Source organism: Trachinotus anak, unplaced genomic scaffold (genome assembly GCF_046630095.1).
Source record: "Trachinotus anak isolate AG129_WGS33_773 ecotype Australia unplaced genomic scaffold, CSIRO_AGI_Tana_v1 ptg000010l, whole genome shotgun sequence".
Classification (NCBI taxonomy): domain Eukaryota; kingdom Metazoa; phylum Chordata; class Actinopteri; order Carangiformes; family Carangidae; genus Trachinotus; species Trachinotus anak.
The window spans coordinates 28,355,265-28,373,355 of record NW_027273861.1 but is presented as its reverse complement, the minus strand read 5'-3'; the positions used below and the strand labels follow the sequence as shown (position 1 = coordinate 28,373,355).

Sequence of the window (18,091 nt, the reverse complement as noted above, 5' to 3'; positions counted from 1 at the left end):
CCTTAGAAAAACAACACAACTTCAGCTCAGTGTATAATTGTTGTTATAGAAAGTGGGATTTAAGCAACACAATTCTAGTCTAACTTTAAACACCACACAGAAGAAATCAATATAAAAATTACATATCTGTTCATCTGCAATATTACAAGCAAAAGTATAAAACACATTCTTACATAAAATCAAAGTTCATATTTACATTTGACCAACCTGCTGTGAATACAATGAGTGAACATGATTTCTCTTGCAATATAAAGCAACAGTATCTACATGCCATATTGGTGCTATTTTTATTAATATGTGGTCTATTTTACTAATATGTGGATATCTTATCTGGATCAACAAAAACACAGGTAAAAGCAGATGTGAATGCACACGTATCCACTGCAATCAGGACACAATCTGTTCAGCTGGAGCCTATCTGCAGGTGGTCTTGTGTAAATCCAATCTGTGACCAAAAAAAAAAAAACTATGGACGAGCTCCTTCTCTGCAGCAAGCAGAGCCCATAAAGCAGCATCACTTCAGGAGACTCAGGGGACCACTACTGTACAACATGCAGGACAAAGGTCTTGGGCAGCCAACTAGCAGTGGTGCTAACAAGCCTCTCCACTGGCTCTGAATACCTCATTACACTATAACAGGGCTTTCACACCAAAACCACAATATCCACATTGTGTCATGCACATTACTTTTCCTTCTGCAGCCAGAGTTCAAATTAATTTAACTTTGAACATTGACAGAAGCAGAAGTTATGGTGGCAACAATTTTACTGTAAAGAAGAGAGACTAGATGAAAAAGGAAAAGTAAAGTTAAAGGTCTCATATGGTATAAAGGTAGATGTCCATGTGTTTGTGATTACAAAGCAGGTCTAGGTTCTATATTAATACTGTGAAAGTATCAAAGCCTCAGTCCACAGAGAAATGCGCACAGCCTGTATTCAGAAACTGAGCCTTAAAACCAGCCATCAGGACTTCTGGATCTTTGTGATGTCACAACTAAGCAGTCACTGCTCTCAGCCATGCTCCAAGCCCCGCCCACCTGGACCCACCATCTAAGTTGGCAGGATTTGGTTTCCTGAAGTGTTTACCTGAAATCTGCTATATCTTTATTGGATCACCCAGCAAACAGTCAGCCAATCATAAGAGAGAGTCTGAGTTCTGTGATGCTGCAGTGAGGAAAAACTCATCACCTCTGACATCAAGGAAAACGTCTGAGATGATGAGTTTACCAGGTTAAATATAATCTTGTGTGACACAAAGATGATCATCTTTTGATCTTCTTTGTCAAAACCCGGTGCCTTATCATTATTATTATATCCAAATAACATATCTAGATACTAGATATTCAAACATGTAAAGCCATATCATTTTAAAATCCTAATCTAACATAATACATTATTGTTGCTGACATGCTGTACTCACAGTGTAACATGTTTGATTTAGTCAAAAATGGATACAGGTCATTCACAGAGGAGAAACCCAACAGAAAAATTCACGTTATTCCAGTGATCCCCGCGGTTCAGACGGGAACAAGCTTCTCCCACAGAGAATTGAGGCTCTGATGTTTGATGTCATCACGACACAAAGCCTGGAAGTGGTCGGCGGACAATAAATTACAGTTTGCATTCACGGACGCAAAGAGTGCTTCTGTAGAAGTTTAATGTTCCACTGAAGTTTTATTTCACTTCAGCACAAAGCAGGAAAAAAAATGCTCCCGTCGCCATAAAATCGCCCAGGGTGCCATCAGGCTGTCCACGCTGCTGTGTCAGGATTTATCTCCTGCTGACATTGTGAAGGTTTGTTTTTTTTTGTTATGTTGTTGTAGTTTTTAGAGAATTCGTCACAAATCTGGATTTTAACAGATCTGGAATAACATGTGAATTCAGCTGTGGGGTTTATTTTCCTCTTAGTTTTTGACAAATGAAGCAAAAAACAATCAGAATCTTTTCACAGCAATAATGTCACTTCTATTTCATAGCGATCATCCAGACAGGCATGATGACATCAGGGAAGCCTTCCTGCCTCTCCACAGCCAGGACCTCCAGGCCGGCCTTGGCGATGATGCTCTTCATGATGTCCAGGTGGCGGCTGATGCTGCTGTCGATGGGGTCCAGCTTGCAGCCCTGCCGCGCCATATTGTCCTTCATTATGATGACTCCGTTTGGACGAAGGCTCTTCTTACATCGAAACAGGAAGTTCACCAGGTCCTTGTCCGTTAGGTGACCTGAAGAAGAAGACAGGTAAGAAACAAAAAGAACACATGAGAAACTGGTCCCTGCAGATCTGTGTCCAGTAGCTTAAACCTGGTCAGGTAGCTGTAGTCAACAGCACTTAAAAACACGTAAAAACAGATTATATTGTGTTATGCAGCTGATTTACTGCAGTCTGGTGGTTAAGTCAGGTACTGACATAAAAAAAGAGAGAAAGATTGTCTTTCCATTTCTTCCCCATGCATCCATCCAAGCAAATCAGGCCAGAAGATCTTCTCCCCAGAACCTCCTGGATCCTCCCAGGCCAGATGAGATAAATAACTTCTCCAGTGTATTCTGGGACTGTCCCAGAGTCTTGTTCCATTTGGACATGACCAGAACACACAGGGAGGCGTCCATGATTGGATGCTGAACCCCTTCAACTCAATGGAACAGTGAACAGTTGTAGTCAAGGCTCCAGCTGGGTGTTTGAGATTCTTATTCTGCCTCTAACGCTGAGCTCAGACACGCTGCCTGATTTTATGCATTATATTAGTCTTTCATACTCTATCTGAAGTGTCTGAACTCTGTCATAAATCACATGCTGCTGAGCTATTAACCTTATGTCTGAATCAGCACTGAACGTCAGGCCCTCTGAGCAGAGACGCCTTCACTTACTGTTGTACCTGCTGAAGAGCATCTGAACGGTGATTAGCTCAGGAAAAAAAGGTGAACGAACTACAGAGTCAATGACAACAAATCTTTAAGCTGAACTGAAAAAGTGAATTTTGATTTCCACCTCTGTCTGAAGCTTTTCAGCTGAGGGTTGAAATGCAGACAAACTGCTCTTCATCATGACAGTCTGGTGTGACGCCCACGGGCACCAATCTCTCTGTTCTCATCCTCCCTCGTACGCTCCTTAGTGAACAAGACCCTGATAGACTTGAACTATGAATTATTTGACATAACTGTCATCCATCCCAAAAAGATTGAGTAGAAACAAATAATTAAACCTGCAATAACTGATTTTCTTGGCAACTGGAGCAACAGAAACAAGTTGTGAACTCAATGATGACACCTTCTAAGTTTATATGTTGAACTTAGTAAACGGTTGCTTATTTACCTCTACACATCCAGCAGTTACAGAGCGACATGATCATTCTTTTAGAGTGGAGGTCCCTGTCTTTTAGCTCTGGTTTTGGTCTCAACCAGCTCCTGAGTGAAATATCTGCTCTGTAACTGTGTCTGCTGTTTGCTGCTGGTCCACAACAACCCTGAGAGTAAACCAGAACAGTAAAGTTCTGATCCTGAAAGAGGAGCTGAAACGCAATACGATGCTCCGTGAAGCTGCAGATTCAGCTGGTTATTCTCTGTGGGTTTTCACACTGTCACATTGTTTTCACATTCTTCATTTTTGCATTATTGAAATGTTGATTACAGCTGCTTTCACAAAACATTGGTATTAAATCTGTTTTGCGTAAGTGTCCAAAATCGACATATAGTCTGGTGGGATGGTTGAATTAACACAACACAGTGAGAGGAGTCTCCAGGTCTCCAGAGGCATTGCTTCATTCAAATCTCTCAGACTGCAGACAGGGACACCCCTCATACTCACATGCCACCCACTGCATCCAGATGACGTCGTATTTGCTCTTCGGAGGTGTGAACTCTTGCAGGTTGTAGCAGTAGTACGTCTCGATGCGGTCGGCGTCGTCGCCCAGGTACTCCTCGTGTGCGTGGAGCAGGAAGTGCTCCATCATGTCCGCCATCTCCAATTTCTCAAACACAGGAAGGAGGACACCTTTGGTCACGCGCCCAATCCCGGAGCCACAGTCCAGGGCACAGTGTGTGCCGGCCTTACCAGGACCCTGTAGGTGGAAAAACGTACATAAATGTTGCACAAGCTGAAGCTGTATCTAGAGTTTTATTCAGGGGACACATGTTGGTAAAATACCTCAGTTGAAGGCAATTGTTAGTAATAAAACTGAGGCTGTCATGAAAATTAAGACCTGAATTTATGTTTCACAGACAACAAAATGTACACTTAAATCTCTGTTTCCCTGCAGCATGTTATTACCATATCTGTAAGTCATAGAGAGGTCTATACTATTCTCTGTGTTGCCAGATGTCAGGCCTCTGGACCTCAAAAGCACCGACACCACAAACTAGTAGACCTCAGTTCCTCAGGGCAGCAGAACTATGAACTTTACCACAGGGGAACAAAAAGTCTCCTCACCCGAATCATGCTGGTTTTTCTTCCTTTTCATTTGGTATTCTGACCTCACTCCAACCCCTCCACATCAGGGGCCCCAGTGTGTGATTGTATGAAAGATGGGGCCCCGAGGAGCTCCGTGCTTGTTACAGGATGCTTCCTGGTTTCGGTGAATTAGTGCCATATTTCTGTGTGCGTATGTAGCTCTGTTTAATCTGGGTGTATTCTAAATCTTTTCCTGCCACACTTATTTTTAATGGAGATGTCAGGTTTAAACAGGAGCTTGTTCACAGCCGGGGATGATGAAGTGAAGCTGAGCACACATAAAGGAGTTGGTGGAAGAGGCTCTAATCATTCAGGGAGGAGTTAAAAAAAGTTAAAAATCAGTTTCTGGACATTAGATGAACACAAACAAAAACTCAAACTCTCACTGGAGATTAACTGCAGATATATCACTCTGAAGAAACATGTACCACACAAGTATAAGGTGACATGAAAGCTTGTAAACTTGATTATGTAATGCAGTGCAACATTTCAAGGGCTCTCGTCATCGGGTTGGTATGTTACACTGTGTCACTTCGCTGTGAGGCCTGATTAAGGGGAAAGTTTGCTGTTTTTCAACCCAGACTTAGCTTTAATACAATGTTCCAGTAATTTATATTCATGCACAGCACAGTCACGCTGGTGGTTGATGAACAGTGTAGCCAGGTGAACGATAATGATCATATTTATATTATAACTTTGACAAATAATGCAAATAACTTCTTGACATTTTCATCAACTCCACAGAAAATGTAAAACATCTGGCATATTAAGCTACATCCGTTTTTAACTTTCATTGACTTGATGGCCAACGTATACCACAGGAGTGGAGTATAATAACCAAATCAACTCTAAGCCAAAACAACAGATTACCAATTCTATATGTCTATATGTGTAAAGCAGAAATGCCAAACATGCTGGTTCAGGCTTCTGAAATGTTAGAATTTGCATTTTTATAACATTTTATTTCTAACATTTTTTTATGACATTTTATAGACCAATCAACTAATCAAATTAAATCATCAGAGATTATGAACAATTAAAGTAACTAGTTTTCTGCAATGATTGTTAGTGAAATTTAGATATATTTTGTTGAAATAAATCAAACTCTGTATCTCAGAAACTGATATTTCACATATTAAATGTTCTGCATGAACCAGTAATCCTGAACACTGGGTCACAACTGAGCTGTGTTAAATCACGGCTTGTTGTGTTTACATTTGCACCAGTGAAAAAGTGGCCACTTAGTCATCTGCAGCTCCTCTAAAGTATCCAGTCTTAGCAGTTTATAATTAGAATAAAATTAAATAACCCAGTCTCTGGGCCAAACCCATTCCCCCGAATTAGCACTCAGTCTCTCTCAGTTGTATATGAGGTTTACAAATGTAGATGGTGCATCAACATCCACACTGTGATTTATGAAACAATAGTTAATTTTACAAAGAAAAAATATAAAAACATTCACTTTTCCACTGTGAACAAATTAGTGTTCATAAAAATGACCATAGTACAAAGTGCTGGACAGCTGCTGGTTCTGAATGGATGTTTATGGGCCTGGCATCAAGTCTGTGCCACTATTAGAAACTACACTGAGGCCTCCGCCCATACAGTAAGGACAATGAATTCCTGGTCCAAAATAGATCCTGACATGTATATTCACAGACAGCTACAACAGTGTAAATGGATACACTGACGGACAGAAATCAGAGGCCACAGTAAAACGTGTAGATGATGGAGCAGCAGCAGACTGAGCCTCTCATCTACATTGAAACTGAGTGTGAGGCGGTATGTTGTGTCTCTCAGCTGGACTCACCACAAACCTCTTCAGAAATTGCCGGGAGCCCTCCAGATCAACGTTGCATATCTCCACAAAATCTCCCATCATGCCCTCCTCCGAGGCAGGCACGTCCTCATAGAACCGCTGAGCTCGGTAGTAAAACTGCTTCTCTCCTTTGATGTACTCACACGTGACCGGGAACAGCTTCACTGTTAGGACACATGGTCAGACAGGAAAAAGACACCAATTAAAATAATTCTTAAAACTGGTCATTACTCGTCACTTGATGACTCTATAAAGAGTCACTAATAACCAGGATGAGAAGTACTAAAAACTAAAATAAAGGTCTGAATGTTCTTTAGAAGCCACATGACAAAAGTGTTGCCAGTGGATGATAATAGCTGCATCTGCATGAATCGAGTGTTTACTGTGAGGAAGAAAGACAGGACGAAGAAGGAAAGAAAAGTTAAAGGTGTCATATTGTATAAAGGTAGATGTCCATGTGTTTGTGATTATAAAGCAGCTCTAGGTTCTATATTAATACTGTGAAAGTATCAAAGCCTCAGTCCACAGAGAAATGCACACAGCCTGTATTCAGAAACTGAGCCTTAAAACCAGCCGTCAGGACTTCTGCAACTTTGTGATGTCACAACAAAGCAGTCAACCACGCTCCAACCCCAGCCTGAGAGAGGAGATGTAAAACTATACTGAGATGGTTTTTGGTTCTTAAAACCACAAATATATCTTGTGATGGAGATCAACACTTAGAATAAAACACAGGAAAAGTGTAAAATATGGGACTTAACCTTTACAAATGCAAAAACACTCAACGTTATCTCTGTGCATCAATCAGGATGCATCTTTTGAGTCTTATCAGTAACGGGGCAAAAAATGTAAGATCTGACCTGTGGGTGGCACAACATTACATTACGTACGTACATACAAAATAAAAAATGCTCCATCCTCTGGGGAGCGTGAAGGTGCACGGTACATTTTAGAAAAATGTGTTCATGATTTAAATCTTTAGATATTTTGTTCTGATGGTGGCGCTGATACAGAGATCAATGACACCTCCTCTGGATGAGATCCACAGCTAATATCATGACAACCTCACCAGCAGTTGAGATACTTTTGTGTGAACCAGACTCACAAACCAACAAGCATCATCATCAAACAACAAAAGCTAAAGACTGGTTAAAGATGATTACATACATAAAGCTACACTAGTCATTACAGCTTTAGATGAGTGACTGGGAACCAGGACCAGGGTGTTTGTAACAATACATAGGACATGACAGCGCACCGCTCTGCATGGAGAGAATCACTGTTCACAGTCTCAAAGGACATGTAGAATGATAATTAGATCACCAGAAGACTATAAATAAGGACATGCTGTGCTACTTTTACACTCCGCTCAGCTGTTTTATGATATAAAATAACATGATGATTCACTTATTAATGAGTATTTGCATCTAACACCTCACCTGTATATAATGTCAGTGACATACTGTGACATTAGGAAACTTAAGGCCTGGATTCTTAAACTATCCCAACCTTTCACTATCTCAGTTCTGCTGAGCTGAAATAAATCCTGCAGAATGAACGCAACATTTCCGAAGGCTTAGACGACACGTTCCTGGCGTGTAGGGGTTGGAGAGGCGTGGGTCACAGGGGAACGTCCATCTGCTTGTCAAGGATCTCCAGTGGCAGAATTCATGACACCACAGTGAAACACTGAGAGGGGGTTTTTATTTCCAGCTGGACTCCGTCCTCCATGTTAGAAACATCAGGACGAGGCAGAGAGCCAGGAAACAGACAGAACCATTCAGCACACTGAGGTCTCGCTGAAAACAAGGTGAAGAAACAGACAAATCAAACTGCGACTGTCCAGGGAAGCACCCACATCTTTATGAAATACGGATTTCTTCATGGCGTCAGGTGTGATGGGAGTAACTAGAATGTGCAGCTATGTGTCATGTGACCCCTCAGGAAGGCTTTCAGAGGAGGGGTAAGTATAGAAACATGGAGCAAGACCGAGAAGGAGGGGAGACAGCGTGACGATGTAGACGTCTGCCAAGGAAGAGTCAGTCTAGTGCCACTGTGTCCATCTATCTCTCACCAGACCAGCTGATTAGAGGCTGCAGAAAAGGATGACCTGACCTGAATCTGAGACATCTGATCAAACGATACAGGGTCTGAAGATCCAGCTTTATTTCTGATGTCTTAGGCCTAAGTTTCAATCTATTGACAACATGATTAGAGAACAGTGGCAAGAAAAGTAAGTGAAGCCTTTGGAATTGCCTCCATTCTTTATCTAAGGTACAATTATGAACAAACACAATCTATTATCTCAAAGAGTTGAGATCTTTATCAGTCCACAGTCAGACACACTGTCAATAAATGGAAATGGTTTAGTTCTGTGGTTATTCTCCCTACATGTGGGCGTCCGGCTAAGATGACTCCAAAAACACACAAAATAATCAGTGAGGTAACTGAAGGTTGAAAGGAATCAATGGAGCTGGTTAACATGTCTGTGCATGAGTCGACTAAGGTCACTGCAGCCCAGAGGTTTGTCAGAGAGCAGCTTGACTCTCCACAACACTACTGGGAAAATGTTTTATCGACTAAGGTTGAATTGTTTGGGGAGAACATGCAGCTCTATGTACGGTGTAATACCAACTTGAAAGCATCATCCCATAAGTGAAGCAGGGTGGAGGGAGCATCATGATGTGGGGCTCTGCTGCCTCTGGGCCAAGACAGCTCCACAACATGGAGGGGGAAATGAATTCCCAAGTTTATTAAGGTCTCCTCCAGGATAATGTCAGGGACCCTGTCCATCTGCTGAAGCTCATGAGAAGCTGCTGATGCTGCAGGACAATGACCCAAAACATCAAAGAAAATCTGTACAGAATGACTTTAGACTAATGAAATCCACCTGTTGAAGTTGCCCAGTCAGAACCCAGACCTCAATCCAGTAGAGATGCTGTGGACTGAGCTCATCCTGAGAATATGTCAGTGCTGCAGCTCAATAAGGAAGAATGATCCAAACTTCCTCCTGAATGTTGCGCAGGTCTGAGCGGCAGGAAGTTCGACCAGTCATTAAATCCAAGGGTTCACTTATTTTGTCCACCAGCACTGTAAATGTTTAATGGCTGTGTTCAACAAAGACATAAGAGATTGTGATTGTTTGTGTGATATCATCTTAAGCACATTCTGTTTGTCTACACTTAGATGAAGATCAGATCACATTTTATGATCAATTAATGCAGAAAAGCAGGTTATTCCAAATGATCCATAAACTCTTTCTTGCCACTGTTTATTTATTTTAGGTAGATTTGCCATTTTCTGTATTAAGACATAAAAAATATATGTTTCATTCAGTCCATTTTAAGCTGTCATGGCTGTAAATAATCCGACCGCGGCCCTGTGACTGTCATGTAAAGAGCTGACTGACATGAGATACTGCTTTCATGCTTTACATGCCATGCCATTAATGGGCCGTGTATCAAGTTAGTGGGAAGAAAGTGAGGCATCTTTGAGCCAGAATGGACAGCGGGTGAGGATCTCCTGTTTCTGCAGCTTGTGCTGTCATGATGGACAAGCACGCAGGCTGGAGAGGATTAGGTTCAACTCAAACTTACAACCTTCAACAATGAAGAGTACTATCACAATGCATTGTAGGCTTGTCAGTTCACTCCTGACACAGGAAGAATCAGGATCATGCTACCACTCATGAGCAAATGTACACTGAGTTAGGGTTTGGGTGACTCGTTAAGAAAGAGTTTCCCTTGTGTGAACGCTTCAGCTACAGTGGGATCAAGTAAAATCAAACCCAACAACTCTGCACAATATTCATACATTACATCATGTACAGTCCCACTCTACTTCAGGGTTTTCATCATTCATTATGAAGAGCAGAAACATGACACAGGGTTTTCTCCTCATATTTTAAAGCAAAAGTAACATTTTGTTTGCTTGAAATTTTATTTGCTTTGATTCAATCCTAACTGACACTGGGTGAGAGGCGGGGTACACCCTGGACAGGTCACCAGTCTGTCACAGACAGGGCTGACATCTAGAGACAAACAGCCATTCACGCTCAGATTCACACCTATGGCCAATTTAGAGTCACCATTTAACCTGCACGTCTTTGGCTTGTGGGAGGAAGCTGGAGCACCTGGAGGGAACACACGCAGACATGAGGAGAACATGCAAACTCCACTCAGAAAGACCCCATTCGGCCGGCAGGTTCACAACCAGAACCTTCTTGCTGTGAGGCTGTTAACCACACAACTGACTGGCTGCACAGGCAAATGAGTTCACCCACGTGCACATGTATAAACCGTGTTTACAGTTTGAAGGATCATCATTTTTAGCCAGCAAGGTGGATGTTCACCTGCAGCCCCAAATACACTTTGTTAACATTAGCTCACATTAGCAGTCACCATCATTAACTACAAGTGGACCAGGCAAAGCTGCAACAGTGAAGGGCAATGGAAAATACATTTTGTTATGGAGCCTGTAGAACATAGGGCAGTTTGAAAAGGAAGCAGGACATTAGCTCTTTATATGTCAACATGTCACTTGATCCTAATCAGTGTCGGATAGTGTCACATGAGTGTAAACAGTTTTTGTCATAGTAAGTGATACAGCAGAGGTTACAATCCATTCTATGAAGCCTATTAGACAGTCTTTTGGCACTTGATTATGCAACCAGCCATTATCAATATCATGAACAAGTGTCTGCAAAACAACAATAATATAATAATAATAATATATATTATTATTATACTGTTGATGATGTTTGTTCTGCAAAAGGTTAAACCAGAGTATTGGCAACACCAGTGACTGTATATATAGAGCAATAAATAATACCATTAAAAATATAAAAAGTATTTTGCAGTATTTATTTAGTTTATATTACTGTTGAGCAATTTCAGCATGTTATTGAAATTAATAACATGCTAAAGTACTTTTCTACCCTCCTGGCAGCCATTCTTTTCCATTCATTTCCCTACAGTATGAAAATCAACTTGGTGAACAGTGAACATCATTGCTGCTTGGATTTTTTCAAATGTTTTGACACTATTGTTGGTAATGTAGCACAGACTTAAATCAGAATCAACTTGACACTTGTTTGACTTGATACTGAATATGTGACTTTAACGAAACTAAATAAAGATATTTATTGCTAGGTCCCTATAAGTTTATTTTTTGATGAATATCAGTGCCACTGAAGGAAAAAATAAAATAAAATAGTTGCCTGTATATTGTATGCTTTGAATAACAATCACCAACAATGCAAAATGATTTGTTGTCAACCAAAACATGCTAAACCACCAGTGTGCCTTGTCACTACCCAATCCAATCCTAGAATCAAGGGTCAAGAGAAAGTTGTAAATCTTGACCTTCTGACCTTTAGTGAGAATGGAGCTTTGTTTGGCCCCTCTTACCCACAGGAGTCTTCTCCAGCAGGTACAGGTAGCTGGCGAAGAACTCGCTCCTCAGCGTGTGGTGCAGGTGGAAGGACATGCTGTGGCGACACATGGTGTCATCCGTCTCTTTCCAGCGATCCCTGAAGGCTTGATGAGCGCCCTTGTACTCAAAGTTGGCTGCTGAGGTTTCGCTGTCGTCTTCAAGTGAAATCTCCATTTTGGCTGTATGTGGGGATGTTTGTTAGGCAGAGGGAGTTTGACTGAGCGATGGTAGAGGAGAGTAACACGCAGTGCTACGGTGCCCGTCTGGGACACTGTTTCTCCAGCTGCTGCTATATCTGTCTAGCTGTGTGTTCAGCACGTCTCGGTCAGCGTTCAAGTGATCAGCAGAGATCTTTTTCACAGGGCAGTGCTCAGGACGTCCCACCAGATTGACAGATCACCTGCTAGGGACACTGACTTTGGAGGACTGAAGGAGGAGGGGGTGGGGGCATGGAGGGAGATTCCTTCTGTCTAAAGACTATTGGGAGCAACAAGCATGCTCAAAGGTGACTTGACTTCAGGCAGAAAGCTCCAGCAGCACATGAGAGTCCGACCTCAGACCCCTGCTGCCATATGATGTGGTCCTAAAATTAGCAACGTCTTCTCAAGTTTGTATACATGGTTCCTGTTTTGTACTAGCACAGTCCTTCAGAAGTCAGTCATCTTATTTCCTTAATACACAGACCCAAACCAAACATTGTATTGCTTTTTTGCCATGTTTGTTTACAATCCATAATAAAGTCATTTAGGTTCTTAAAGGTCACATATTGTATAAAGGTAGATGGCCAAGTCTTTTTTGATTATAAAGCAGGTCTAGGTTCTATATTAATACTGTGAAAGTATCAAAGCCTCAGACCACAGAGAAATGCACACAGCCTGTATTCAGACACTGAGCCTTAAAACCAGCCGTCAGGATTTCTGAAACTTTGTGATGTCACAACAAAGCAGTCACCTCTGTCAGCCATGCCCCAAGCCCCGCCCACCTGGACCCACCATCCAACCTTGCAGGATTTAGCTTCTCTGAGTGTTTACCTGAAATCTGCTATATTTTTATTTATTCATTCAGAAAACAGTCAGCCAATCAGAAGGGGGCTCCAAGCCTCTCTTCTGATTGGCTCGCTGAACTGTTGTTACTAGAGCTCCAGAGAGAAGCCTGAGCGAAGAGATGTAAAACTACACTGAGATGGTTTTTAGTTCTTAAAACCTCAAATATATCTTCTGATGGAGATCAACACCTTAAATAAAAAGTCAGAAAATAAATGTAAAATAAAGGACCTTTAATCATGGATTTATTTTGCAAAGTAGAAAACATAATCCCACAATTAAGAAAAAAAAAGGAAAAGTGGAAAATATAGGACCTTTAAGAGATCTACTGTAAACCCCCAATGAAATTAAACAACTTGTGTCCTCCTTAGCCCCAGTTTGTACCACTCAGAACTCAGAGGGCAATAGTAAAGAAATAGTTCAGCATTTTGCTAATTCACTTTCCTTCTGAGAGTGATATGAGAAGATTGATATAAATCTCATTTCTCTGTGTCACATACAGAGCTGAAGTCAGGACATAGTTAGCATAGCTTAGAATAAAGACTGGGAGCAATGAGAAACAGCTAGAGTGAAGAATACAGCTACATTTGCTGACAATAGAAAAAGAACACCAGAATTATCCTGTTCAAGTTTTGCCTGAATGTCGTCTTACCAGCTATTTGTGTCACTCTTACTGACCTCTTCAGGTTGACACCTTGTCTTTTGACCTCAGGTCCGGTTACAGTAGGTTGGTGGCTTAACTAGCTGTTAGAAGCTCCCTTTCTTGACCTAGTAAATAAATGGATAGGTAACATGTTTAAGATGGAGATAGTGTCTGTTTTGTTGAGGAAAACACAACATAAGACTTCTGTCTAAAACTAAGTGCAAATCTTTCACTGTCAAAAAATGATCTACACACAACCAGAAATACTTCAGTCAGTGGCCAGGGAATACTGTATATTTTTGGCCCCTAACACAAATAATATTCTGATATATCCATCACAAGCCAACGGCTAAATTTAGACAGGTGACATCAGCTGTAGTGTAGGTGGAGAATGACATATGCTGAGACAAGCAAATACTCTCTGGAGAGCAAATTTACCAAGTTACAGTATCTATTCCAACTATTGGTCATTTGTTTATTTCTCACTTTTAACTTTAATAAAGGTGATACATGGCTGGTGTGGAGTTCATCAGAGAAGTTGCTCGGGTTTATAAAGTTTCCAAAACGCATATGAAAAATGTTTCTCTGTGCTGTGAGATCATTTCAGTCTGTTTCCATGAATTTTCATAATCAAGTGTCACCCACTTGTGGACCTGCAGCTCTACACACAATGTAAAAATAGCCAAAAGGAAATTTAAGCTAAAACCAGGTTGCATAAGATGCAGTGTAACAAACCTCAGGTTCACAGACCTTTTTTACTCCCGGTCATGTTCAGTGTTATCTAACCCTGTCTCACCTTGGTGGCCTCTGTGACTTCAGCCTGCAGCCAGACCATCCATCACATCTGCAGACAGATTCCAGTCTAAAACAGGAACGACAGTTTTGCTTTATTTTTGTAATAACAGCAGCAATGAAGCAGAATTTCTCTTCTTTGAAAACAACATTAGTTTCACGTTCAGAATTTATTAAGTGATCACATGTTTAATAATTTAAGAGTTTGGTTCCACTACCACAGTCTCTTTAAAAAACAGTAGATCCTCATAGAATCTTGACTGTAACTGGTGTTTATCATACTGTATTCTTGTCAAGTCTCCAAACTGTTAACTCTCTGAACTGAGCATATTCTCTCATAGTATCTTATAGCATGTATCATATTTCCTGTCAAATCATGCTTGTTGCTCATTTCTGAGACTATGCCAAAGCATCCGGGGCACAAAGCTACAAGACACTGCATGCAGATGTACTTGGTTCTTCGTGTGCACGCAGCATCTTGGCATCTGCTGGCGTTTTTTGCTTCCTTGAGCTGGGGCCAGTGGTTTCCGGGGGCATACCGGATCTCGGGGGGGGGGGGGGGGGGGGGGGGGGGGGGGGGCTTAGACTCCTCACCTTCACTATCACTGCTTGATCCTACTTCTCTGCTTGCACCTGTCTGTACTGGCTGCCATTCCTCATCACTGCTACCAGAAGCTCACTTGAGTCTGGAGACTCCTCTATTACCCTGTATGCCTGTCTTTTTGAGCTCCACAAAATATAAGGATATATAGAAAAAAAAACTCAAATTACATGATAAAAACATAAAGAAGTTGATTTACAGCCAAAACATTATAGGATATGAATTATTTTCAAGAACAACGTTGGTAGTAATTGACATTGCATTGAAGTTGAAACATAGCTAGTGATGCATGATGTACAATTGAGTGGACAGATGATTAATCTGTATTTCCTCCAAATATAAAATCAAAACTTGGAAAATCTTTACATAATATGTCACCTTAGATGTTACTAGATGTAGTTATATATTTTTTACCTGCAATGGTATCTTTTTATAGAAGGTAGAAGCCGAACTAGCCGAGGTGTCTGGTCTTTCCACCTGTCTGTCGGCCATCTTGGTTTCACTGACTACTTTTTCCCATTGCAATGACCAGCCAATGGGATTTTATTATATGGGATGGTGCAATAGCTTCCACTAGAGTGGACTCTATGCAGCAGTGCCCAAAATTGCAGAAAATTGCAGCTGTACACTGTAGTGACCTCTATGCATAAAGATAAGCAGCCAATTCAGGCTCTTTTCGGTGCTCAGGCCCCTGAAGCCGAGGCCCCTATTCTCTAATAATCTGGCTACACCCCTGCTGCTTGTCTGGTTCCAGGGAACCTGCACAAACTCCACCTGAGATGACTGAACACAGATTACACCTGAGAGGATTCAGCTCAATCGGGCTGAGGAGGATGTTGTACCTTGAACAGGAGGGTTCCAGCAGCCTGGTCCTCCGGCCTACGGGCGGCAGCAGTCTCCGCTCCCCGGGCACCGCGGACGCTGCGTCGCCGCCCTGGCAACAAGCTGAGGAGATAAATAACATCCGCCCCGGGCTCCACCAGCATCAGAAGAGAATGTGATGTGGCTTTTCTTTATTATCTAAAATGGATCATTCACAAGCAGGAGATCCGCGATATCTGAAGAGGTAACGGCTGCTAGCTTGAAAGCTGTTAGCGCGTTTTTCACGTTTGTGGCGGAAACTAAGCGGTCGGTAAAACACACGCCAGCGGGATGCTCGGCTGTTCACTGACAACAAGGCAGGCCATTTAAATGAATGACTGCAAGGCTAGCCGACCACGGAGCCCAGTCTGAAACCAGAGTTCATTTTAATGCTGGCAGGATCAACCAGACATAGCTAACAGTAGCTACCGTTAGCTCACCGTTAGCTTACCGTTAGCTTACCGTTAGCTTACCGTTCGCTAACGGTAATTGTTACCGGTATGTCTGTTGAAGGTGTGTTAGAGAAATCAGTCAGTTGACGGTACAGCGATATGAAACTGGAGAAAAAACACAACCAAAATCAATTTGTGACGTTTTGAACCATTGATAACGATGAATAATCAATTCGTGGTTATTGTCATGGTTTATTCTTATGGGAAAAGAACTGTTTTCGTGCTTAAGGTTGTAACTCACCACTGAAACAGTCTGAAGATTGATGCAGTTATTTACGTATTTTCCTCGGTTTTACTGTTGAAAAATCAACTTGGTAACATTTTAAAATCCATATTTAGAGAATGATTGCACCTTTCCTGAAACATTTGGTAAAATCGGCCTAAATAAAATGAAATTTACATTTCACGATTCACTATAGCAGCTTTATTTCGTATAACAGAAATATGAAAAAATATGAAACACATCATATTAATTACAAGTATGAAATAAGTGGAAGAGTTGAAACAAGTTAAAAATAAATTTTTGAAGATCTTAAATGGGCATCACTGAGGTCAGCCACTGATGTTGGTGACAAAGTCTGGCTCACAGCCAGGAGCTGGCTTTGTGCACATTGTCATGTTGAAACAGGACAGAGACAAACAAAACTGTTGACACAAAGTCGGAAGAACACTATTAATACAGTACATCTATGTAGAATCAAGATTTTCTTTGACCGGAACGAGAGAGCATAGACCAAACCAGGAACCACAGCTCCAGACCAAAAGTACATCAAAGTATGTTGAGGGAATCCATCACAAGAAAACTACTGCACTTCCTTGAGTTTTACTCCTTGCTTATTTTGTTTCCATGTAACCCACAGGAGAGTTAAGGGCTGTACTCTGGATGTCCACCCCACTGAGAAAGCCCTTGTTGTTCAGTATGAGGTGGAGGCAACTATCCTGGGAGAGCTGGGGGAACCCATGGTTGGAGAACGCAAAGAATGTCAGAAAATGTGAGAACAATCACTTAATTCGAGATATAGAATTTACTGTTATACTGTAAATGACCTTTAAACAATGTACATCCTACATAAAGGGGTTAGGAGGATAAGTATTGAATGATAATGCCTTTAAGAAGTAGATTACCAAAGTATGTAAGGCAATATATGACAACCAAATCCTAGATTATATCTATTTCTGTATCAGGGTTTTGCAAGATGCCTTTTATCTGCCTTCATATTACATTTATATTGTTACTTTTATATCTAGCGATTTTATTTGCTTATTTGTTTATGCTGCCCTCAGTATTCGCCTGAAAAGCTTGAACGCCAACACAGACACATCCTCTTTGGCTCGGAAGGTGGTGGAGGAGTGTCGGCTGATCCACCCATCTAAAGTCTGCGAGGTGGAGCAGCTGCTCTTCTATCTGCAAAAACGCAAACTGCCAAATGGTACAAGTCCAAGTACTTTAATCACCTTATGAACAACACTCATATATTCATAGCTGAAAGCATTCCTCATCATTGCCTTTCACAGACAACCAGGAGAAGAAACGCATCTCACCCCGAGACTTCGCACCTTACGCAGGAGTGGAGGTAGGAACCGAAAAAAAAGGATGTGTGCATGTGCACGTGTTTGCTCACATACCTTTTTATTGTGTGTATGTATACAGTGGGAAAGACGTGTGTATTGAACTGCGCTTATGTCCTCTAGCTGGACGAGGAGGCGAGCATCAGCAGCATTGACGAGTACGTGGAGCTGCTGTACGAGGACATCCAGGAGAAGATCAGAGGAGCCACGCTTATCTTCCAGCTGGCTCGTAACCCAGACAACCTGGAGGAACTCATACAAAACAGTACTTTTCCACTTTTCTGGTTCACCTAAATTACCCACACTTATCTCTCCACACACATAGTTTTGTTTTATTTGTTCAGGTTTTCATATACAGTACCGGTTAAAGGTTTGAACTTTGTCTGTCTCTGCAATTTCCTCCTCCACCCTGGTGCAGCGGAGGTGAATGGAAAT

At 41.6% G+C, this 18,091-nt stretch overlaps 2 protein-coding genes across 7 annotated transcripts in view; one reads left to right on the top strand and one right to left on the bottom strand.

Annotated features, from left to right (window-relative positions):
- Positions 1-1,794: 1,794 nt before the first annotated feature.
- On the bottom strand, positions 1,795-15,755 carry ntmt2 (N-terminal Xaa-Pro-Lys N-methyltransferase). Of its 4 annotated transcripts, none has more exons than XM_071486578.1 (7): positions 15,617-15,755; positions 14,178-14,243; positions 13,417-13,506; positions 11,671-11,874; positions 6,254-6,426; positions 3,802-4,054; positions 1,795-2,221 (listed from the first exon to the last, which is right to left on the bottom strand). In XM_071486578.1, the coding sequence occupies exons 4-7, from the start codon at positions 11,867-11,869 to the stop codon at positions 1,965-1,967; spliced, it is 882 nt and encodes a 293-aa protein (XP_071342679.1). In that variant the 5' UTR covers positions 11,870-11,874; positions 13,417-13,506; positions 14,178-14,243; positions 15,617-15,755; the 3' UTR covers positions 1,795-1,964. The 4 variants fall into 4 exon arrangements, with proteins under 4 accessions (XP_071342679.1, XP_071342681.1, XP_071342680.1 ...); XM_071486580.1 differs by lacking the exon at positions 15,617-15,755 and adding an exon at positions 15,189-15,264; XM_071486579.1 differs by lacking the exon at positions 15,617-15,755 and adding an exon at positions 14,768-14,872.
- kifap3a (kinesin-associated protein 3a) overlaps positions 15,701-18,091 on the top strand; it is a 34,846-nt gene continuing 32,455 nt past the window's right edge. For 2 of the 3 annotated variants that reach the window (XM_071486573.1, XM_071486574.1), the window contains exons 1-5: positions 15,701-15,840; positions 16,948-17,079; positions 17,372-17,517; positions 17,603-17,661; positions 17,780-17,921. In XM_071486573.1, coding sequence (XP_071342674.1) covers positions 15,800-15,840; positions 16,948-17,079; positions 17,372-17,517; positions 17,603-17,661; positions 17,780-17,921 — 520 coding nt within the window. In that variant the 5' untranslated portion in view covers positions 15,701-15,799. Of the gene's footprint in view, positions 15,841-16,724; positions 16,862-16,947; positions 17,080-17,371; positions 17,518-17,602; positions 17,662-17,779; positions 17,922-18,091 lie in introns of those variants that run through there. The other variant, XM_071486575.1, reaches the window with a different exon arrangement.

Excerpts from the sequence above, each read along its gene's own strand:
- ntmt2 (XM_071486578.1), bottom strand. The coding sequence starts at position 11,869 with ATGGAGATTTCACTTGAAGACGACAGCGAAACCTCAGCAGCCAACTTT. Across the intron at positions 6,427-11,670 it reads GCTGGAGAAGACTCCTGTGG|TGAAGCTGTTCCCGGTCACG; the intron begins GTAAGAGGGGCC and ends GTGTCCTAACAG. Across the intron at positions 2,222-3,801 it reads CTGGATGCAGTGGGTGGCAT|GTCACCTAACGGACAAGGAC; the intron begins GTGAGTATGAGG and ends CTTCTTCTTCAG.